Source organism: Chiloscyllium plagiosum, chromosome 6, assembly GCF_004010195.1.
Source record: "Chiloscyllium plagiosum isolate BGI_BamShark_2017 chromosome 6, ASM401019v2, whole genome shotgun sequence".
Classification (NCBI taxonomy): domain Eukaryota; kingdom Metazoa; phylum Chordata; class Chondrichthyes; order Orectolobiformes; family Hemiscylliidae; genus Chiloscyllium; species Chiloscyllium plagiosum.
In genome coordinates, this window is record NC_057715.1 from 120,565,090 (window position 1) to 120,588,866 (window position 23,777).

The 23,777-nt window shown below is 41.7% G+C and overlaps 1 protein-coding gene across 11 annotated transcripts in view; it reads right to left on the reverse strand.

Annotated features, from left to right (window-relative positions):
- The window catches only part of LOC122551006 (membrane-associated phosphatidylinositol transfer protein 2), a 475,269-nt gene that overhangs the window by 9,140 nt on the left and 442,352 nt on the right, over positions 1-23,777 (reverse strand). For 8 of the 11 annotated variants that reach the window (XM_043692613.1, XM_043692617.1, XM_043692618.1 and 5 more), the window contains 7 exons: positions 22,766-22,930; positions 16,892-17,104; positions 16,038-16,186; positions 15,049-15,165; positions 14,825-14,941; positions 6,941-7,089; positions 2,808-2,957 (listed from right to left, as the gene is read on the reverse strand). In XM_043692613.1, the coding sequence (XP_043548548.1) occupies positions 2,808-2,957; positions 6,941-7,089; positions 14,825-14,941; positions 15,049-15,165; positions 16,038-16,186; positions 16,892-17,104; positions 22,766-22,930 (1,060 nt within the window). The remainder of the gene's footprint in view (positions 1-2,807; positions 2,958-6,940; positions 7,090-14,824; positions 14,942-15,048; positions 15,166-16,037; positions 16,187-16,891; positions 17,105-22,765; positions 22,931-23,777) is intronic. The other 3 variants (XM_043692622.1, XM_043692623.1, XM_043692619.1) reach the window with 2 other exon arrangements.

Genomic DNA, 23,777 nt, shown 5'->3' on the forward strand with positions numbered 1-23,777 from the left:
GTTTGGAGTCACATGGGTAACCACGGCAGGTTTCCTTTTCTAAAGGACATCATTGAACCATAAGGGAATTTACAGCAATCAATAATGGTTAAAGGGTTGCCATTAACCAATTTATAATTCGAGATTCTTTTTAATGAATTCAAATGTCAACATGTGCTTTGGTGGGATTCAAACCCCCATTGCCAGGGAATCAGGAACAAAGTTCTGAAGAAGAGTCATTGGATCCAAAACTCTTTCTTTCCACAGACGCTGCCAAATCTACAGAGTTTTTCCAGCAATTTCTATTTCTGTTTTAGACTTCCAGCATTCACAGTTTCTTTGTTTTTCCAAGGAATCAGCCTGAGTATCTGGATTACTAGACCAGTGCCATTAAAACTACTTCACCATCTCCCCAATATTTCATGAAAATGTCTCACACGATGCTATTGAATATACCAGCTTCATAGGAGAAAGTGAGTATCAATAAAGGAAGAAATGAAGAACACCATTATGGTTCTTGGCCCGTGACCTAAATAACCTGGTCAGCATATTGTTCATCAATGCAACTGGGGCTAGGAAGGTTAAATGAAGCAGACAGATTGCACAGATTGGGGCCTGCGTTCCCTCAAAAATGGTCTCATCCAAGTATTCACGATGAATTGATAGGGTAGATTGTGAGAAATATGCTTCCAGTAAAAGAGGACCAAACAAGGGAGCAATAGATTACAAGTGGGGCATTCAGTGTATTGCCAGGAAGTACTTTGTCATAAAAAGATTCATAGAAATCTGGAACTCTCTCACCTAACATGTTGAGGTTGGGGATTGATAACATTTTGTTAGGTAGTCGAAGGAAAAAATATGGAGCAAAGGTTGGTTAATGAAGTTGAGATATGGGTCAGCTGTGACCTAAACAAGCTCAAGGAGCAAAGTGGCTTCCTCATGTTTCTGTGTATCTTAACCCTTGTGTGTTTGTTAGTAAAACAGTAAAATGAAAAGCAGAGTGCATTTAATTGTTGAATGTTTCGGTTTTTTGGTTACTGAATGTTGAAAGATATTTCTTCAAAAATGTGCATGCGTTAAGTATATTCACTTACATTGTGTGGGAGGGATTCATTTCCAAACTAACTGCATATTCAAATTTGATTAAAATTCTACTCTGAAGTACAGTAACACAAACCTGGAAGGGGCAAATGCAAGATGTTTGTGCTTATCTACATAAAAATATATGATCAAAATGACATTCATTTTGGAAATACTTAGGTCAGGCAGCTTCTGCAGCCACAGAAACAGAGTTATGAACAGAAGATGTTCCCAGCTCTGTGTCAGGTTAATTTCCTGATTTCGCTGCTTTGGGAAATTTCCCAAGAGGTGGACAGGAAGGGAACTAGGTTGACTGCCAGCTGCCCAGAGAGCTAGGTCTCCAATTGGTCCAGTTCAGGCTGCAAAAAACGGCCCAAAGCTAACATTTTATTGATGCCCCAAGCAGCTCTCCAATCCACACAAAGGCCACTGACTCAACTGAGGCAGCTTCCTAGCAACAGGCCAGTGGGCCATTGGAGTCAGAGGTTCTATATCCCAACAATGTAGGTATAGGGATGAAAGGCCATAACTCTCTCTGTGACTAGCCCTGTGGAGGCCATTTCCCTCCATCCTAATGTCCCAATTGACTTCAGACCTATTTAGCTGATAACCTCTGTTATGCCTACCAGCCTGCCACAGCAATGTCAGCCTCTCCAGATGGGGCTAAAGGCCTGGTATCACTGTGAGCTCTCTTATTGGGCCTGCTGCCTTTGGCATCTGACCTACTGCAGTGGGCATCACCTCAGAAAAGTTACATACTGATAACAGGATGCCAATTGGGCCTCATATCAGCATCCTGCCCCTTGTCCAAAAGCAGCTGATCTGTCCTCAATGTACATCATTCTCTCATTCCTCTCTTTACAGTTCATATTGACCTGCCATATATTTCCAATGTTCCATGTTTCAGATTTCTAGCATCTACAGTTTTTATTTATTCTTCATGATCAAATCACGCATTTATTTTTATTCATTCACAGGATGATGAGGTCATTGGCTAGGTCAGTATTTATTGTCCATCCCTAACTGCCCAAAGGGAATTTGAGAGTCAACCACATTGCTGTGGGTCTGGTCACATGTAGGCCAGACTGGGTAAGGATGGCAGATTTCCTTCCCTAAGAAACATTAGTGAATCAGATGGGTTTTTTTCCAACAATCGGCAACAGTTTCACAGTCATCATTAGACTCTTAATCCCAGACTATTTTATTGAATTCAAATTCCACTATCTGCCAACACCTTAGCAAGAACGAACACATTTACAATGTTCAGAATCATAGGTCATTCATAAGTGGGCGGCACGGTGGCACAGTGGTTAGCACTGCTACCTCACAGCGCCAGAGACCCGGGTTCATTTCCCGCCTCAGGCGACTGACTGTGTGGAGTTTGCACGTTCTCCCCGTGTCTGTGTGCGTTTCCTCCAGGTGCTCCGGTTTCCTCCCACAGTCCAAAGATGTGCAGGTCAGGTGAATTGGCCATGCTAAATTGCCCATAGTGTTAGGTAAGGGGTAAATGTAGGGGTATGGGTGGGTTGCGCTTCGGTGGGGCAGTGTGGACTTATTGGGCCGAAGGGCCTGTTTCCACACTGTAAGTAATCTAATCTAATCTAATCTAGTCATTTGATTACAGTTTGCGAGCAGAGTGTTGTAAAATAATTTCATAGCTTTGGGGTCATGCAAACAATATTTCTAACGTTAATGCAGGAACATATACCCACTAAGTGATGGCGAGAACAGAAATTATTGACATTTACCTTACAACATCAACTGCTCCAGCTCTGACCTTGGGATCACTGCCCATAATGGAAACACTGGCTGCAAATGATCCATCAATACTAAACACGACACACTCTGTTCCTTTTGGTAGAACAGTAATGTAGCTATCTCCAGACGTATGATCTCCCCTAGAAAAAAGGTATAAGAAAGTCCTATTCACAACCAATCAAAACAAGTTCACACAACAGTACTTACAGAATGGCTTTAAATTAATTATTTACAAATTCACCCTCTGTCAAGCAATTCCTATTAAACAAAACTAATTATTCTTGTGCATTTAACATACTTGTCATATTTAATTGTTTAGTTAGTGTTTTGTTAAAACAGTACTAACTGTTTAGCACAATGAAAATATGTCTCCAAGTGTTGTGCTGCCACATACTGTACTGATACGTCAGCCTGGATTCTGACTTGAATCTGTAATGTTACAAGCACAGAGATAGGTGTGCTATCACTGAGCAATGGCTGACCCAGTAATGATAGATCAGAAGGTAGAACATTAGCCCAATAATGCGGGCTAGTGTTGTTGTGTCCAAGGAACTTGTTAAAATTGGCAAATTTTATTTCATATTGAAGGGTTGCTGCTGGCTTTAGAAATCGAGCTGTCATTTCATTAGGACTGGAATGTATTCATAATATTCTTTGCTGTGTGATAAAAGATGAATTATTTATATTCATGAATATAATTTTTAGAATGTGAATTTCAAAATAGAGGCAGGTAAGAAATGTTTAGGGTTCTGTGAAGGGCTTCCTTTTAAATAAACAAGGTCAGAGAGTCCTTCCAGAACAGTACCAAAATTGAGCATTTCTCAGAAAGTAGGTGTCTGGAGATCCCTGTGGTATTCACAGGAAGATACTATTTGGTTGGGTTTATGCTAGGCAAATATTTAAGAATACTAGTTACCCATTCAGTTCATAAGAATCTAGGATTCAGGGCAGGACTTATACACTTGATGATATGGTCCTGGGGAATGTTGCTGAACAAAGAGTGCAGGTACATAGTTCCTTGAAAATGGAGTCCCAGGTACATAGGATAATGAAGGCGGCGTTTGGTATGCTTTCCTTTATTGGTCAGAGTGTTGAGTGCAGGAGTTGGGAGGTCATGTTGTGTCTGCACAGGACATCGGTTAGACCACTGTTGGAATATTGCATGCAATTCTGGTCTCCTTCCTATCAGAAAGATGTTGTGAAACTTGAAAGTATTCAGAAAAGATTTACAAGGACGTTGCCAGAGTTGGAGGGTTTGAGCTGTAGGGAGAGACTGAATAGGCTGGGGCTGTTTTCCCTGCAGCATCAGAGGCTGAGAGGTGACCTTATAGAGATTTATAAAATCATGAGGGGCACGGATAGGGTGAACAGCCGAGGTCTTTTCCCCGGGGTGGGGAGTCCAAAACTAGAAGTCATAGGTTTAAGGTGAGAGGGGTAAAATCTAAAACAAACCTAAGGGGCAACGTTTTCACACCGAGGGTGGTGCGTGTATGGAATTAGCTGCCAGAGAAAGTGGAGGAGGCTGGTACAAATACAGCATTTAAAAGGCATTTGGATGGGTATATGAATAGGAAGGGTTTATAGGCCAAATGTTGGCAAATGGGACTAGATTCATTTGAAATATTTAGTCGACATGGACGAGTTGGACTGAAGAGTCTGTTCCTAGAACAAAGAAGAAAGAAAATTTACAGCCCAGGAACAGGCCCTTTAGCCCTCCCAGCCTGAGCCAATCCAAATCTACTGTCTAAACCTGTCGCCCAATTCCTAAGCATCTATATCCCTCTGCTCCCTACCTATTCATGCATCTGTCCAGACGCATCTGAAATGAATCCACTGTGCCTGCCTCTACTACCTCTGCTGGCAACGCATTCCAGGCACCCACCACCCTGTGTGTAAAGTACTTGCTGTGTGTATCCCCCTTAAACTTTTCACCTCTCATCTTGAAAGCATGATGAATCCTTCACCCTGGGAAAAAGCTTCTCTCTATCCACCCTGTCTATACCCTTCATGATTTTGTAAACCTCATCAGGTTCCCCCCTCAACCTCCTTTTTTCTAATGAAAACAAACCTAACCCACTCAACCTCTCTTCATAGCTAGCACCTTCCATACCAGGCAACATCCTCGTAAACCTTCTCTGCACCCTCTCCAAAGCGTCCACATCCTTTTGATAATGTGGTGACCAGAACCGTATACAGTATTCCAAATGTGGCCGAACTAACGTCATGTACAATTTTAACATGACTTGCCAGCTCTTATACTCAATAGCCCATCCGATGAAGGCAAGCATACCATATGCCTTCTTGACCACTCTATCCACCTCTACAGCAACCTTCAGGGTAAAATGGACCTGGCACTCCCAGATCTCTCTGCCGATCAACTTTTCCCAAGGCTCTTCCGTTTACTGTATAATTTGCTCTACAATTAGACTTCCCAAAATGTACCACCTCATATTTGCCTGAATTGAACTCCACCTGCAACTTCTCTGCCCAACTCTCCAGTCTATCTATATCCTCCTGTATTCTTTGACAGTCCCCTATGCTTTCTGCTACTCCACCAATCTTCGTGTCATCTGCAAACTTGCTGATCATACCAACAGTGCCCTCTTCCAGATCATTTATGTATATCACAAACAACAGTGGCCCCAACACTGACCCCTGTGGAACACCACTGGTCACCTTTCTCCATTTCGAGAAACTCCCTTCAACTACCTCCCTCTGTCTCAACCAGTTGCTCAACCAGTTCTTTATCCACCTAGCTAGAATACCCTGCACACCATGTGACTTCACTTTCTCCATTAGTTTACCATGGGGAACCTTATCAAACGCCTTACTAAAGCCCCATGTATATGACATCTACAGCCCTTTCTTCATCTATCAACTTGGTCACTTCCTCAAAGAACTCTATTAAGTTGGTAAGGCACGATCTCCCCCACACAAAACCATGTTGCCTATCACTGATAAGCCCATTCTTTTCTAAATATAAATAGATCCTATCCCTCAGTACCTTCTCCTGCAACTTTCCCACCAGTGATGTCAGGCTCACTGGTCTGTAGTTACTTGGAATATCCCTACTACCGTTCTTGTACAGGGGGACAACATGAGCAACTCTCCAGTCCTCCGGCACCTCACCTATGTTTAAGGATGCCACAAAGATATCTGTCAGGGCCCCAGCTATTTCCTCTCTCGCCTCCCTCAGCAACCTGGGATAGATCCCATCTGGTCCTGGGGATTTGTCCACCTTAATAACCTCTAGTCTACCCAACACATCTTCCCTCCTTACGTCAACGTGATCCAGAGTAATCAAACTTCTATTTCTATGTCCCTCTCATCAGTGAACACTTCTGTGCTGTACAACTCTGTGATTCTAAATGTTTTCGCTTCTGTTTAGAAAACACAAGATTTGATTGCAGAAACAAGTTTAATTTCTCCCCTAGGAGTTCAGGGAACTAGTTACCTCAGCAGAATGTAAAGATTCCAAACCAGGGAGTTCATTTAGAATCTTATTTAGAAATGTTATTAGAAATGAGAAAGTTTAGGTTCAAGCTTTGTGGAAAGCACATCTCAGCAGACTTGGAAAGGACTCACTGAATGTCTTCATAGTCCACTCCAAAGAAACTTGAGTTAGTTCAGGTGAAACAAAAGGGGTTGAGAAAGGTTGTAATTTCTCTGCAATAAATAGGGTTGGTAAACCAGATAAAATTTTGTTTTGCTGTATGTTTTAGACCTTGGTAATTGTATTCTATATTTAGATAGCTTTTTATTTTTAAACTTCTTTTATGTATTAAACTTCAGTTGTCAAAGGAAATTTTCAATTTTATGTGAGTATATTTTACTAATGCATGTTTCATTAATGAACAGAGGAAAAGCATATGATCTATCAGTCCAGAGTTCATTCTGGAACCTAACTAGTCCAGTTGTATTATCACATGAGATCATAATAATGAAGACTTTATCAGCTTCCTGTCTCAATTGGGTAATGATTTCAACTTACAAAGAACACAATGCAACCTTTTAGAAATACAAAGGAAGATACATTTGCATAAAGAAAATATATTCCCTGGAGTGTTCATTATTGTGCACATTGACAGACTAACAAGTTTCAAATTTGAACCCATGCAATTACCTAATCACCATTTTTACTGGATAGACACCAACTCCCAGTCTTTTGTCTTTTGGGATGATGTAGGAAATCCTACCACTGTTGTTTGTAATATCAGTGTCAAAATAAACCCACTCTCCTGCAGGAGGCTGAGTCATAATATGAATGTCCACCTATTGAAAGAAAATAAAGAACAAAATTATATTGTGTGGAAATTGAAAAGTAAATATTAAAAGGCATTAGTGGACATAACCTAATATTACTTGAATCTGGCAAAACAGTTTTTACAAAGGTGCCATGAACAGGTTCAAATTGATCTTCAAAGTAATTTCCTGGTGTTCCAAGTCCATTTATCTGACGATTGGTGGCAGTGACTGAGATTCCACAACGGTATAGGAGATAAGTCAACAACACTCTCTACTGCCATTCAGTTCTCTGAGACACTGGCTACATTACATAAAGCCAAGATTTACAACCTGATGAATCCCTGCAGGTATGTATACCATGGATACAGGAGTTTACTGAAGAAGGAAATCAGGACGGCGAAAAGGTGGCACAACACAGCCTGAGAGGATTAGGGTGAATCCAAAGAGATTCTTTAAGTATATTAAAGGAAAAGGAATAACCAGAGAGAGAATAAGACCCCTCAAGGACCAAAATGGACATGTTTGTGTGGAACCGCAGCAGATGGGCAAGGTCCTCAATGAATATTTCATCTCTGTGTTTACAATGGAGAAAAACACGAACATGAGGGAACTTTGGGAAGTTAGTGGGGATATCTTGGGGACAGTTCATACCACAGTAGAAGTAGTGTTGGACATCTTAGAATGTATGAAGGTGGATAAATCATGTGGTCCTGACCAGGTGTATCCAAGAACCCTGCAAGATGCTATAAAAGGAATTGCAGGGGCCTTGGTTGATAAATTTGCATTATTGTTCGCCATGAATCAGGTCCTGGAAGACTAGAGGCTAGCGAATGTTGTGACCTTATTCAAGAAGGGCTGCAAAGAAAAACCTGGAACCAAAGACCAGTAAGCTTAACATCCGTGGTAGGTAAGTTATTTGAGAAGTTTCTGAGATAAGATATATATATGCATTTGGAAAGACAGGGTTTGATTAGGAGTAGTCACCATAGCTTTGAGTGGGAGATCATGCCTCACAAATTTGTTGGAGTTCTTTGATGAAGTGACCAGCAAAGTGGATGAGGGCAGGGTGGTAGATGTAGTCTATATGGATTTCAGTAAGGCCTTTGATAAGGTTCCAGGTGGTTAGATCACATAGAATCCAGGGAGAGCTGGCAAATTGGATCCACAATTGGCTCGATGGTAGAAAGCAGAGGGCATTAGTGGGAGGATGCTGAGGCCTGTGACTAGTGGAGTGCCTCAGGGGTCAGTGCTGGGCCCATTGCTGTTTGTTAGCTATATCAATGACTTGGATGAGAAAGGCATGATTAGTAAGTTTGCAGAGGAAACAAAAAAAGGCAGTATCTTGAACAGTGAGGAAGGTTATCAGAAATTGTAGCAGGATCTTGGTCAGGTGGGGAAGTGGGCCAAGAAATGGCAAATGGAGTTTAATACAGATAAGTGTGGAGTGCTGCATTTTGGAAAGTCAAATCAAGGTAGGAGTTTCATGGTGAATGATAGGGCCTTAAGGAGTGTAGTGGAACAGAGGGAGCCTGGAGTTCAGATGCACAGTTCTTTGAAAGTGGAGTCACAGGTAGACAGGGCAGTGAAGGCGGCTTTTGGCACACTGGCCTTCATCAGTCAGCGCATTGAGTATAGAAGTTATGTTGCAATTTACAGGATGTTGGTGAGGCCGTATTTTGGAGTAAGGGACTAAGTTATAGGAAAAGGTTGGACAAGCTAGGACTTTTTTCTCTAGAGTGTAGGAGACTAAGGGGGATCTTACAGAAGTGTATAAGATCATGAGAGAAATGGATAGGATTACCTTTTTTCTCAGGTTTGGGGAATCGAGGACTAGAGGGCATCAGGTTAAGGTTAGAGGGGAAGAAGAAAAAAGGGAACCTGAGGGGCAACCTTTTTTACACAGAGAGTGGTGCACATATGGAATGAGCTGCCAGCGGAAGTGGTTGAGACGTGTACATTAACAACATTTAAAAGGCATTTGGACAAATACATGGATAGGAAAGGATTCGAAGGACATGGGCCAAGTGCAGGGAAATGAGGTATCTGTACACTATACGACTCTATAATGTTGAGAAAATCCAATTTGAGTAACACAGGCCATTCCATGTGGAGAATATCATGAGTTACATTCAAAATGATCTGACTATTGCTGAAAAATAATACTTTATCAAATCTTTTCCTCTTGCATTAATCAGGACATTTCATAATGATATAAATACAAGGGAAAATCAACATTTATACTGCATAAGAGGAGAGTGCTAATTGCCAACCAATCAGGTGGAGGAGTTGCCATGAAAAGTGCACCCATTAATGCTGATTGACAGTTAATAGTCAGGCTTTGTTTAAATTTTAAACCAGGCAAGTCAATTCTGATTGGTCAGGGCATAGCCTGAGAAATTAACCAGCGAATAGTGTGACCTACTTTGTTTAGTTGAAGCAAGTGCAGTTTGTGTTCATGTTCTTTCTGTCTGTACAAAACAGGCCCCTCAGTATTAATATACATAGAATAAGAATATATAAGAATCATCCTGATTGTTGTGAATCTAAAGTCACATATAGGCTAGACTGAATAAAGACAGTGGTGAACCAGTTGGGATTGTAGGACATTCCAGTAGTTTCATAGTTAAAAATCACACAACACCAGGTTATAATCCAACAGGTTTAATTGGAAGCACACTAGCTTTCGGAGCGTCGCTCCTTCATCAGGTGGTAGTGGGTTAGGGTTAGGGTTAGGGTTAGGGTACCACCTGATGAAGGAGCAACACTCAGAAAGCTAGTGTGCTTCTAATTAAACCTGTTGGACTATAAGCTGGTGTTGTGTGATTTTTAACTTTGTACACCCCAGTCTGACACCGGCACCTCCAAATCAGTAGTTTCATGGTCAACATTAGTGACATATATCTAGCAACACCACTACATTTCATGCCCCAAAATAGCTGATCCTAAAATTGATCCTCTGATCATTTTGATGCCATTTTTGGTGAAGAATGCTCCAGAATGAAGAAGCAGTTCACGTATACGACTCAGGAATGGTCAAATTGTGGTTCTATTGTTAGATTTAATAATCCAGATGCTGAGCCAAATAATTGAGAGATGTGAGTTCAAATTCCAGCATAGCACCTGGAGAATTTAAATTCAGTGAATTTAACAAAATATGAAGCAAGTATCTTGATTGTTGTAAAACTACAACTGATTCACTCCTACTTAAGAAATCTTGCTGTTTTTAAGAGTTTTTGTTGTTATGCGAATCCAGACCTATTTGACTCTTTATCTCCTCTGAAAAGCAAGCTATTCAGTCATATTGAAAAACAAGTGAAAAATCCACATGGAGTGCAGTCAGTTAAGAATGTGACCCATCACCTGGTCAAGGAATGAGAAACAAATGCCGTTCTTGCTGGTGATGCTTACATTCTGGGAAAGAATTTAGAAACAATAAAAACAGTGTTGCAATTTATCAAATAGCATGGATTATTCACACAACTTTAAAACCACTCCATGCTTTACCTTATATAGCGTGAGCTACGACAGTAAAACTAGTGTGTCAAACTAGTGGACATTATCTAATCATTCTAAACTTTGGGCTATAAGTAGTCTATTGGGACTATGTAGGAGCGCTAGCCTCCTCAGGTGGAAGTTGGGAGGTTTGATCTTGTTGCTAACTGAAGTTTGAATAGGTCAACCTTACTTTCATTGAAACAGAAGTTTGGATGCAGGTTAGAAGTGACAAGATACAGAAAATGCTGATCTGGAACATTCCACCTATCAAAATTTTAGAACCTAAAGAAATCACTCTTTTGTTTTCAGTTTTAGTGGAAGGCTGGTGAGAAATTGATTGGGTCATATAGTCCATACAATATAATCCACAGTAAAGACTAAATTAGCCAACGTTTGCCAAATGAGCTTCCAACTCTTTGGATATTTGAAAATAAATTGCCTGATGAAAAGCAGGTTTGGTCTTGGATTTGACCCTGAGTTATGTTGACAGAATTTGCAAAGCAGAAGACAGAGGATGGTTAGAGGAGCAATGAACTCTCCACCCCAAGGGCAGACAGTGACAGATAAACGATTCCTTTATTATACTCTGCTAAAGCACATATTATCTCAAAGCAAACTATCTGTCACCTGATTATATTGAAATGTTTTGTCTCCATTTCTAGTGTTAACACATTTTTTACTAGTCTGTACCCCCAAAGCACTGCACAGAATTTGTAGTCACTTAGATTCATTTATATTTTTATTCATTCCCCTCATCCGTAGTCCTTTCAAGCATGAAGAGTCTGTGTCACTTACACCCCAGTTCCTGAACTCTTAGAACAGTCTATTGGGTCTTCACTGTCCAGGCTTTATGAATTGCGTCTCCAGTACCAGAACAGACTTTTCAAGTTCTGGCCTGCTTAGAGCTCCATACAGCTTTAGAACAGTGTTTTCATATTTGTACTCTACTCCTCCAGCAATTCAGCCCAATATTCAGTTTGGTTTATTGATTAGCTTTGTGCAACAGATGTCAATCATTTCCCAATTTCTTTCACCTTCTGCTCCAGAATGTACAACATGCATTCAGTGTGTAAAACCTTCCACTTCATCTTGCCTGAATGTTTGCCATGTGTGAACATTGTCCTTGCCCTTTTGTACTTCCTGGGATGCTCAGTTTAATCTCTCTCCCAATTACCCAATGTGGTATAAACTGGGAATTTGACCTGACTCTATGGCGCCGGTTTTAACTTTGTCTATGTGCATTCAAATCTCAGTCTAAGGTAAACCCCCTCCAGAGTGTATCCCAATGCCGCTCAATCCTGACATTACTTTCCTATTTAATACTATTATGCTGAAAGTAGAATTGAAAGCTATACCACACTTCTTATGCTGTCTTATTCTTATATAACTGAGTCAACACCATCACTCCATCCCTGTGCAGCTTCTGGTTGTTAATGGATTTGGTGTAAACTGTACTGATCATGGTGGCATGTGAACACATTCTTCAAGGCTGTGGAACCACAGTGAACATCTACATTAGAAACTTTGGCTTCCTGATGCTTTCCTTTATTAAGCAGGCACCATGGCAAAGAACCACTACCATGTGATAGGCTACACTGACAGAGTTTGAAATCTAAAGACTTTGTGCAGAAGGACTACTGTACATTAAATAGGTATTCAAACATCAAACCAGTGGCATTGTGCTTATTTATAGTCACTTATTATTGACTTGTAATGTGAGAAACGCAAGTACAGATTAGTCAGACACTTCATCCTCAGACTGAGGCCCCCAGGGTTGGCTCTCATTTACACACTTCTCAGAGAACATGTGATTATTTTGATCTGGGAGAGATAGTACAGCTACCCAAGAAAAGCTTTCTATTTCCAGATTTTACAACCAGTCAAACAAATGCTCAGGGAGGAGAGTGTCATGCTAGCAATCTCATTGCCATCTCAAGCAGCTTAAGGATGAAATTTCTGGAAACTCTCAACACAGAGTTAGTAACACTCACTGCTGCTGAATAGCTCAACCATACCAACAAGGGGAGTACTGACAGAGACCGTAGAATACATAGCCACACTATAAAAATGCTTGACATTTTAAATCAAGTAACAGTGCTATCAATGTTAACAATACAAGATCCCACTCGAACTCACTACAGGGCTTCATTCTTGTGTCACAGAATCATAGTGCTGAAAGAGGCCATACCGAAGAGCATCGCACCCAGATCCACCCCACAAACTACCCCTGTAATCCTGAATTCCCCATGGTCAACCAACCAAGCCTGCACATCCCTGGACACGACTGGACAATTTCACATGGCCAATCTACATAACCTGTACATCTTTGGGCTGTGGCAGGACACTGGAGCACCTGGAGGCAACTCATACAAACGCGGGGAGAACATTCAAACTCCACACAGCTAATTGCCCGAGGGTGGAATTGAACCTGGGTCCCTTGTGCTATGATGCAGCAGTGCTAACCACAGAGTCACCATGACGGCAGGACTGTAAAGGACCATTGGATCTGTACCAACTTCTGATCATTTCAACGTAATGCCAATCTCCTGCCTTCTCCCTGTAACTCCGCACATTTTTCTACTTAAATAACCATTTAATTCCCTTGAGTACTTCAATTGAATCTGCCTCTACCACACTTCCAGGCAGTGCATTCCAGACCTTAACTATTTGCTGTGAAAGAAAAGGTTATGCTTTTCTTCACTTCATATTTGTTTCTTTGGGAAAACCCTTTAAACCTGTGCCCTGTCATTCTTGATCCTCTTATAAGCAGGAACAGATCAGGCAGCATCCGAGGAGCAGGAGAATCGATGTTTCAGGCAAAAGCCCTTCATCAGGAATGGGGGGGGGGTGAATGAGGAAACTGGTGAAATCCACATTGATGTCGTGGGGTTGGAGGGTCCCGAGGTGGAAGATGAGGCGTTCTTCCTCCAAGCATCAGGTGGTTAGGGAGTGGCAATGGAGGAGGCCCAGGTCCTGCATGTCCTTGGCGGAGTGGGAGGGGGAGTTGAAGTGTTTGGCCACGGGGCAGTGGGGGTGGTTGGTGTGGGTGTCCCGGAGATGTTCTCTGAAGTGCTCTGTAAGCAGGCGTCCTGTCTCCCCAATGTAGAGAAGACCGCATCGGGAGCGACAGATACAGTAAATGACATTGATGGATGTGGAAGGCTCCCTTGGGGCCTTGGACGGAGGACGGAGGTGAGGGGGGAGGTGTGGGTGCAGGTTTTGCAATTCCTGCAGTGGCAGGGGAAGGTGCCGGGAGGTGATGGTGGGTTGGTGGGGGACGTGGACCTGACGAGGGATTCGTGGAGGGAACGGTCTATGCGGAAAGCAGTTGAGGTGGGGAGGGAAATATATCCCTGGTGGGAGTTCAATTTGTAGGCGGCGGAAATGTCGGCAGATGATGCGATGTATACGGAGGTTGATGAGTGGAAGGTGAAGGCCAGGGGCGTTCTGTCCTTGTTGCAGTTGGAGGGTTGGGGTTCGAGGGTGGAGGTGTGGGAAGTGGATGAGATGCACTGGAGGGTATCAACCACATGGGAGGGGAAATTGTGGTCTTTAAAGAAGGAAGCCATCTGGTGTGTTGTGTGGTGGAACTGGTCCTCGTGAAGCAGATGCAGCGGAGGTGGAGGAGTTGGGAATAAGGGTCAGCATTTTTACAGGAGGCAGGGTGGAAGGAGGTGTAGTCCAGGTAGCTTTGGGAGTCTGTGGGTTTGTAGAAGATGTCAGTATTGAGTCAGTCACCGTTGATGGAGATGGAGAGGTCCAGGAAGGGGGAGGAGGTGTCTGAGATGGTCCAGGTGAACTTAGGTTCGGGGTGGAACATGTTATTGAAGTTGATGAACTGTTCAACTTCCTATAGCTCAGCCAATATTGTATCTGTGTTTCTACTGTCCCTTTTGTTATGAATGATGACTTTCCACACACAACTATTGTATGTCACTTGATTAGTTACTGTTCTTGAATCTGCCATCACTGCTTTCTGGTAGGCATTATCTAATTTTGTAATGGAACCAAATAGCCTATTGCTGTTTTCTATCTCCCTGAAAGGGTTCACACTTATTCCCATTCCCTTGCACTGTTTAAAATTGTTACTTTTCTACTTTTTATCTACTTCCTTATTACGAGCTTTTATGGATTCTGCACCTGCCCCTCTTCCTGGGTGGTTCTTTCAAAAACCCTCAACCTGGTGCCATAGTGGGTTTTCCCACAGTGAGGAGTCCAATATACAGTGTGTGACGTACCTCATAAACCTCAGCAAAGAATTACCTACCTTTTCACCAGTCAGTGTGACCATGTCCAGGGGCCCGTACATAAATCTCCCAGTCAGTGTCTGAGGACCATCTTCAGTAACAATAGCATCACTCACTCGATGATTTGCTGTAACATTCTGTGTGAAACAATATCCAAAAGGAAATTTATTTCACTTTAATTGCAACAAAAAAAAATTCAAGCTGGTTGCACACAACAGACACCTTAATAAAGGTATGTTTATACCCGTATCTTAACTTGCGTCCTCTTGCGAAGCCACTTTTCACGTGGTTTTGAAGGACTAAATACAGAAACCTCTTTCCCGTCCAGGTCCAGAACACTTGCATTTTCGTGTCTCATTACCTAATGTGCATGTGAATAGATGTAAGACATTACTTTGCATTATAACAGTCACTAAATTCAAAAATATCTCAATGTAAACTTTAGGACCTTCCAAGGTTTGATAGACACAATACAAAAATACAAGCTTTCTTTCTGCATCAACTGAGTGTTAACTATTGCTCTCTAAACAGATGATACCTGACCTGCTGAGATTTTCCAGCATTTTCTGTTTTTATTTCTGATTTCCATCATCCGCAGTGTTTGTCTTTTGTCATTCTCTATTATTCCATCATCGATTTTCCACCGTTATTCTACACTGAGAATTTCAATTACATTTTAAATCGTGTTTGAACGTTAAATTGCAGATCTGTCCATGTTAAAATAAAATAGTAACAAAGGAAACTTTCAGACTGATAATTGGAAACATGCTTTAATTTACGTAAGGCAACAACCTTGACTCAGTGTATCAATACCAATCCTCATTAAGAAGTGGGTCATGGGTCAAGTCTCACTCCAGAGATATGAGAATATAATGCATGCTGACACACTCAGTGCAGCACCAAGAGATTGCTAAGCTAACAGAAGGACCATCGCTTGTATGGTGTGGGAATATGGAGGCATATTCTGCCTCTTTGGTGGACATTATAGATATATAGCAATATTCAATGAGAAAGATGGGAATTCTTCAGGCGTCCTGGCACCATTTATGCCTCCTGGAACACGTAAATAATTGATCTAGTAATTTGTGACAGTGCTGACTTTGGGATCTTGCTATGCACAAACTGACTTCAAAGTTTCCTATTGATGATTACACTCCGGAAGTGCTTCAGTGAGTATAAAGCATGAGGTGTGAAAGGTGGGATACAAATGTAGGTTTTTTTTTTCTGACTTGCCTGTCGCAGTAGGAATGAAACAACATCTGTTGACTCCCAGTAACTTGCATGAAATAGATGAGGTAAGGCTACAGTTGGAAAAGCTGTTAGAGCATCTGGGCAGTAGAGAGCATAGTCAATCCTCTTCGTTCCCCACCACCTTGCTGCAACTAAACAACAAGAAATGTTTTCCATTAACAAAGTCACTACAAAGACTTTAGCAATTAGTTTAAATATGAATGCACTATCAAGGAGAAGAGTAGAGTGTAAAATACTGAATAATCCCATTACTGTACAGTAACAAATTTCATTCAAAAGTAAAACGTGGATGCAATGTATTTTGTTAAGTAAACCGTGAGCTAGAAACTGGTGCTGAAACAATGATACCCAAGCTGTAGTTTCCCACAAGTGATAGTGATAGGGTGGTACATTTTTCAGCTGGTTATGTTCTTGCGCAATTACTTTAAGTACTGTTACCAGAGTTCTCTCTAATCTTAAAAGGGCAAAAAGGAATTAAACTGTAGCACTGTAAGAATTTGTACAAGATCAGTACCAACTGGAAAATCTACCCTTGCAAGAAGCTGTCAAAGTTCCACTTAGAAGAAACCTGTCAAATGTTTAGAAGTTTGTGATCTCTTCCTCTGAAGCATGACTTCTGCTTGAAATCCATCACCTATGTAAATAGTCAATTAATAACAGAATAAAAATTCAAATTGTATCTTATATGCCTATACTTATAGTTAAAGACAGACTTTTATCTGTTCAGTAACCTAGCAATTCTTTTCTAGGAGTCAAAAAGGAAATTTATTTGGAGAAAGGGTTAAGAGCAGCTAAAAGCTACATTAAAACTAGATTTGGTTCTACTATCCCAATACCTGTCTGGATGTCCACCTCTGAGACTCTCTGTTGTGTTGGACTCTGTTTTGCAGCAGAATTCACACAATTCTGTTTCAGCTTTTGCTTGTTCTGATTCTGTTTGGACTGATTATAGCCCTGAGAGAAAGTGTATTTTGCAAGGGCTTTGTTGTGTGGGACAAGTTTGAACAAGAAAGCCAACTTTTTGCAATTATTTGGGTGATAATTTTGCTCTGAGAAATGAAAGTAAAACAAAATTCAAATTACACAACACACAAACCAACAGCAAAGACATTGCTTTCTATTTCTAACATTTAATGTTTGGCTTATGACAGAATGGGTTGTCTCTGTTGGGAGAAGAAGTTATTTCAGCATTCATTTGCCTTGTCTCCCCACAGTGCTATCAGTTAATGCCCTGGCTTAGAATGAACAAGCTGAACTCATCTCTGGCTAGCAGCAGACCTTTTCCCCAACCTAAAGACTTCATGGTGGAGTTAAGCATTTGATCGTTGGACTCTTGAGGCTATGAACTGTGCTATATATGTTGTCAGGTCATTGAATCAGATTAATATTGAAGTTTCTATTGATGCTTCTTTCCAAAATCAGTGACCATCTACAAACCAGTTTTTAGATGAGTAACTGAAAATTACAAAATGAACAGTCAACTGGTCTGATGAATACAACAGGATTCCAGCATAATTTTACAAATTGCTTTGCAATTATTGCACCCAGGGTCTTCGAGAACCACTAATGCCTCTACTGTAGATACATCACATACAAAACAGCCGGTATAACATTCTTTCCCGTAGTAATGTGGGATATTGTTTGTGTTCCACTAATTGTGGAGATCACAAAGAAATAGATACAGTGAGGCTGAAACCATTTTAGGCATTGCCACACCAACTGTAAAGCAACACAAGGAAGTCATAGGATCCCTATAGTGTGGAAGCAGGCCATTCAGCACATTGAGTCCACACTGACCCTCCAAAGTGCATCCTATCCAGACCTACCCCCCTATCCTATGTTGGTAACCCTGCTTTTCCCACGACTAATCCACCCAAAAACCTACACATCACTGAATACTGAGCAATTTACCACGGCCAATCAACCCTAACTTGCACATCTTTGGACTTTGGGAAGAAACTGAAGCACCTGGAGGAAACATACGCAAACGTGGGGAGAACATACAAACTTCACACAGAAAGCTGCCCGAGGGTGGAATTGAACCTGGGTCCCTAGCGCCGTGCAAGCAGCAGTGCTAACCACCGAGCCACTGTGCTGTCCCTAGGAACAGAAAGTATGGGTCAAATATAAAAATAGAAGTTGCTGGAAAAGCTCAGCAGGTCTGGCAGCACCTGTGAAGAGAAATCAGAGTTATTGTTTCGGGTCTGGTGACCCTTCCTCAGAACTGGGTTCTATGGGTCAAAACTGTCCAAATAAATACCTCACTGGAAAGATTTATTCAGGCATATGGAAAGGTACAGAAATGTAAATAATCCAAGTAGTTTTCTATTTCTTAAACTTTGCCTATAATTCCTGCAGTTCTCCCATTCTATCCACATGGTGTTCTACTAACTGAAATTGCTGGCAGAGCTCAAGTTTTTATTAATTCAGCTCCTCTGAGAGGCTATGGGGGGTGTGGGGTGCACAATTCTTCCTCTGATCTTCTCTCTTTTGTTGTGAGGTAGAGTTTAGTATCAATTCAAAATCTGCCTGTGACCACAGGGCTGCAAGAAAACAAAAGCAGACAGTGCTGGGAATTCACAGCAGGCCATTCAACCTTGGTGGCGAGAACAAACCAGTCCAAATTGTTCTGGGAGCAGCAGCATAGTTACATTTCTGAAGTTCACTGTGACAGCATTTCACTCCACACATCACAATCTGGCTTTGTCACCTTCAGTAATATAACAAATGATCTGACAATGAGCTACACCAATGTGAATCGCACCTGTGATAGAACCTGATTCTTTCTTCCCCAAAGACAGTGTAATACTATTTAGAAGAATTAATGTGTTTTAACTAGATTATTGTGCAGCACGGTGGCACAGTGGTTAGCACTGCTGCCTCACAGCGCCAGAGACCCGGGTTCAATTCCCGCCTCAGGCGACTGACTGTGTGGAGTTTGCACGTTCTCCCCGTGTCTGTGTGGGTTTCCTCCGGGTGCTCCGGTTTCCTCCCACAGTCCAAAGATGTGCAGGTTAGGTGAATTGGCCATACTAAATTGCCCGTAGTGTTAGGTAAGGGGTAAATGTAGGGGTATGGGTGGGTTGCGCTTCGGCGGGTCGGTGTGGACTTGTTGGGCCGAAGGGCCTGATCCACACTGTAATGTAATGTAATGTAATCTAATCCTGAATACATTTCAATTAACTGAATGCATTAATGTGTGAATGGATATTTAAGTGAAGGATAGGTGAGAAGGGGAGGTGGTGGTAAATCTACTAGATTAATCCAGAGACCCAGGCAATGTTTTGGGGACCCTGTTTGAATCCCGCTATGGCATATGGTGGAATTTGAATTCAATAACATCTGGAATTGAGAATTTCGATTGTCAGGAAAACCCCCATCTGGTTCACTAATACTCTTTAAGGAAGAAAACTCCAGATCCACAGCAATGTGGTTGCCTCAGTTGTAACAATTGCTACAAAGTCTCAAGAAAAAATGAAACCACCTCGCACATGTGCTCTAGAACTTTCCACACGCCTGATCAAACTGTTTCAGCACAGTTACAACACTGGCATCTCTACAAAAATGTGGATGTTTGCTCAGCTATGTTCTGTACACAAAAAGTAGACCAAATCCAACCAGGCCAATTACTGCCCCATCAGTCTTCTCTCGGTCATCAGTAAAGTGATGGGAGGGGTCATCTGTAGCACCTGTTCAGAAAAACCTGCTCAGTGACGCCCAGTTTGGGTTCTGCCAGGACCACTCCGCTCCTGACTTCATTACAGCCTCAGTTCAAACATGGACAAAAGAGGGGAATTCTGTCAAATGAGGCCTTGATGTCAAGGGTTGTCACTCTCACAGCCCTTGACATCAAAACCTCATTCGACAGAATGAGGAACTACGTAGGAACATAGTAAAGCATTCAACTCCTTGAGCCTGTTCCACCACTCAATGAGATCACGGCTAGACTGTGGCCTAACTCCCTACAGCTGCCTTAAGCCCATATCCATTATTGCATTGGCTTAACAAAAATGTATCTTTCTCAGATTTAAAATTAATAACTGAACCAGCATCCACTGCCATTTAGATTAGATTAAATTATCCACAGCGTGGAAACAGGCCATTCGGCCCAGCAGGTCCACACTAACCCTCTGAAGAGTAATCCACCCAGACCCATTTCCTTCTGACTAATGCACCTAACACTATGGGCAATTTAGCATGGCCAATTCACCAAACTTGCACAACTTGGATTGTGGGAGGAAACCCACGCAGACACGGGGAGAATGTGCAAACTCCACACAGACAGTCACCTGAGGCGGGATTCGAACCCAGGTCCCTGGCACTGTGAAGCAGCAGTGCTAACCACTGACCCACCGTGCCACCCCTGGTATAATCGCTTCTCAAAACTTAACTCTTGAAATCCAAGGATTGTTTTTGTAAACTTATGTTTGAATCTATCCTTCCTAAGGTGTGGTGCCCAGAATCTACTCACACAATAATCCGGGGTAGAGGGGGTGTCTGACCAGGGTTTTGTTTAACTGCAGCATAATTCTGCACCTTTATACCCCAGTCCTCTGGATATAATGGCCAGCATCCCATTAGCTTTCTTGACTATTTTCTGCACCTGTTCATGACGTTTTTAAGGTCTCTGCACTTGAACCCTCAAATAAGACTCTTTGGACACATCTGCTATATTTAACTTGATACCATCTACAAAGTACTCTTATCTAGTCTTTTCAGTCTAAAATGGATAACCCTCATACCTGCTTACATTGAACTCCATCTACCACAATTTTGCACATTCACCCAGTCTATCAATATCTCTTTGTAATTTTGTACAATCATCTACACTGTTACAATACCAGCCAACTTTGTGTCACCAACCAATTTGGATATATGACCTCCTATGCTATTAACTAAGTTATTAATAAATATTGTGAATAAGTGAGGCCTTATCACAGATTCTAGTGGGACACCACTGGTCACATCCTGCCAATTTGAGTATCCAGCCATTATCCCTACTTTCGTTGCCTGTCATTCAATTAATTTCCCGCGTCAGTAATCGTCCCTCAATTCCATTGTCTTCGACCTCAGTTGACAGTCTCTTATGTGGGATTTTATCAAGAACCACTAGCAAAACAAGAGTCAATGGGTATTGGAGGAGAGCGCTCCACTGGTTGGAGTCATACCTGGCACACAGGAAGATTGTTGTGGTTTTTGGAGGTCAGTCATCTCAGCTCCAGGACAACTCTGCAGGAGTTCCTGTGGACCATGTCTTTGGGCCAAAATTTTTCTGCTGCTTCAGAAATGATCTTCCCTCCATCATAAGGTTGAAAGTTAGAATATTTGCTGATGATTGTACAATGTTCAGCACCATTTGAGACTTCTCATATACTGAAGCAGTTCATGTTCAAATGCAACAAAACCCGAACAATATCCAGGTTTGGGCTGATAAGCGGCAAGTAACATTTACATCACATAAATGCCAGGCAATCACCATCTCCAATCAAGGACAATCTAACCATCATCCATGACATTCAATAGCATTACTATCACCAAATTCCTCACTATCAACATTCTGGGGGCTTACCATTGACCAGAAACTGAACTGGTTAGCCACATAGACACTGTGATTACAAGAGCAAGTCAGAGGCTAATCAACTTGTGGTGACTAACTCATCTCCAGATGCTCCAAACCTGTCCATCATCTACAAGGCACAAGTCTTGGAATACTCCCAACTTGCCTGGATGGGGCAGCTCCAACAACACAGAAGCAGCTTAACACCATCCAGGACAAAGCACCCTGCTTGATTGGCACCAGTTCCACACGGGCACTCAGTGCACAGTACTGTGCACTATCTACAAGATGCCAAAGATTCTTATACAGCAGTGAGTGTCACTGGGTCAAAATCCTAGAATACCCTCCCCAACAGGATTCCGGGTCTACCTACAGCATTTGAACTGTAGTGGTTTAAGAAGGCAGTTCACCACCATCTTCTCAAGGGGCAACGAGGCACAGGCAATAAATGCTGGCCCCAGTCAGTGACACCTGCATCCCAAAAAGAATGAAAGAAAATGTTAATAAGGAAATATACCGAGCACCATTCCTAGCTCAAACTCCTGAATACACTCTGTATTGTCTGTATGGCGTAGAATATTGTTCATAATCAAGAAATATAGTCCAGATCACTATGTAACTCACATCAAGCAAATCTTTGGCAATGTTTGTAAAATACCGATAGGTATGACTTTGATATAAGTAAATATTTGCACAGTTCCTATTTCTGGTATATTACCCTGAAACGCAAAAGCAATATTATTGTTTATGTTGATTTTCTCCCATCACTAACAGCTCCAACTTACTCTATACATTGTAAGTTCGTTGCATGGAAGGAGCAGAAGCTGAATTTGGCTTGTGAGGACACACTACATTGGTTCATTTTGCGGGACAAAAACAATGAACACTTTTTACTCAATCAACACTTATGTCTGTATCTGAGAGGCCTGGAAAAGACATGTTTAGAATAAAACAGTTGACAGAATGATCAGGGATTAGATTTTAATCAATATGTGACTGCACTGGATCAGCTTGGCACCCCCATGCAACTGTACAGATTGCAGGGTCCTGGTGCCACACTAGGATCAGGCTATTCTTCAAATTCAGTGGAATTCTATTTGTGTTTACTAATAACACACAGGATATTTTTGTTTTCACGTATAGTGGTACTTACTGTTTGCAATGTTGGAAGCTGTGTAACTGTCTGCCATTCCCGACACCTGACTGGCAATGCTGACCTCACTGGCCCTCCGGAATCCCCGGAAAATTGGGGCTGTTAAGGGGGAGGAAGGTGATGAACTTTCCATGAGGATACCAGCATGAGACTGAATAACGTCTGCTATTGAGCCAAAACAAAGAAATCTAAATTAGATCCATCAGCAATACAGATAAACTCACACAGTAGCAAAAAGCATCAATGATCATATCTAAGATTCATTTGGAGTTGACTTCATGGGGAAATAAACACATCAACTGAATTTTGATGCCAAAAAGAAACCTCAAATAAGCAAAGAGACAGAAGGGGAAAACAAACAAGACCAGAGTTGAAATTGGGTCAGTTTGTAAACATGGAAGATACTGCAGATAGTGAGGGGATGTCAAAGCTTAGCCTTGGGAAATTATAAATTACTCAACTGGGTCACTACACCTGACTCCACATGCCAGATCCATCACCAGAACACTCTTGTCATTGTAGTATACTGGATTAAATAAAATAAATAAAATACTTGCTTAATTATGAATCAGATATCTCTTTCTGATTTTCCCAAGAGGAAATTAAGTTGATCAATAGAAATGGTGAAGAATGAAGCTCTCAGTTGCCAGACGAACCGTCATTATGTCAGTTTAACAGTCAGATGTCAAGGGTTTAAATCTCAGATCCGGCAGGTTCTTTATTTGACTACGAAACTTTGTATTAGGGAGAGGTTGTACTAAAAGGCATTGCCTTCTCAATTAACTCAAGCTTCCTTTACATCATCAAGGAGCACAACTGGCCAGCAGCTGTGGAGAAAGCCATGACCTGACTAGTGCCTATTTCTAAAATGAAGTGGATCTATCAGGAAACTAGTGGAGTAGTATTAAGGGAGAGGTCATTGATAAAGACAAAGCAGCAATAAAATTGTTAACACTTCTTGTATTCATTGTTGCATCAGAGATACTGCAGAGTTCCACATATTCTGATATTG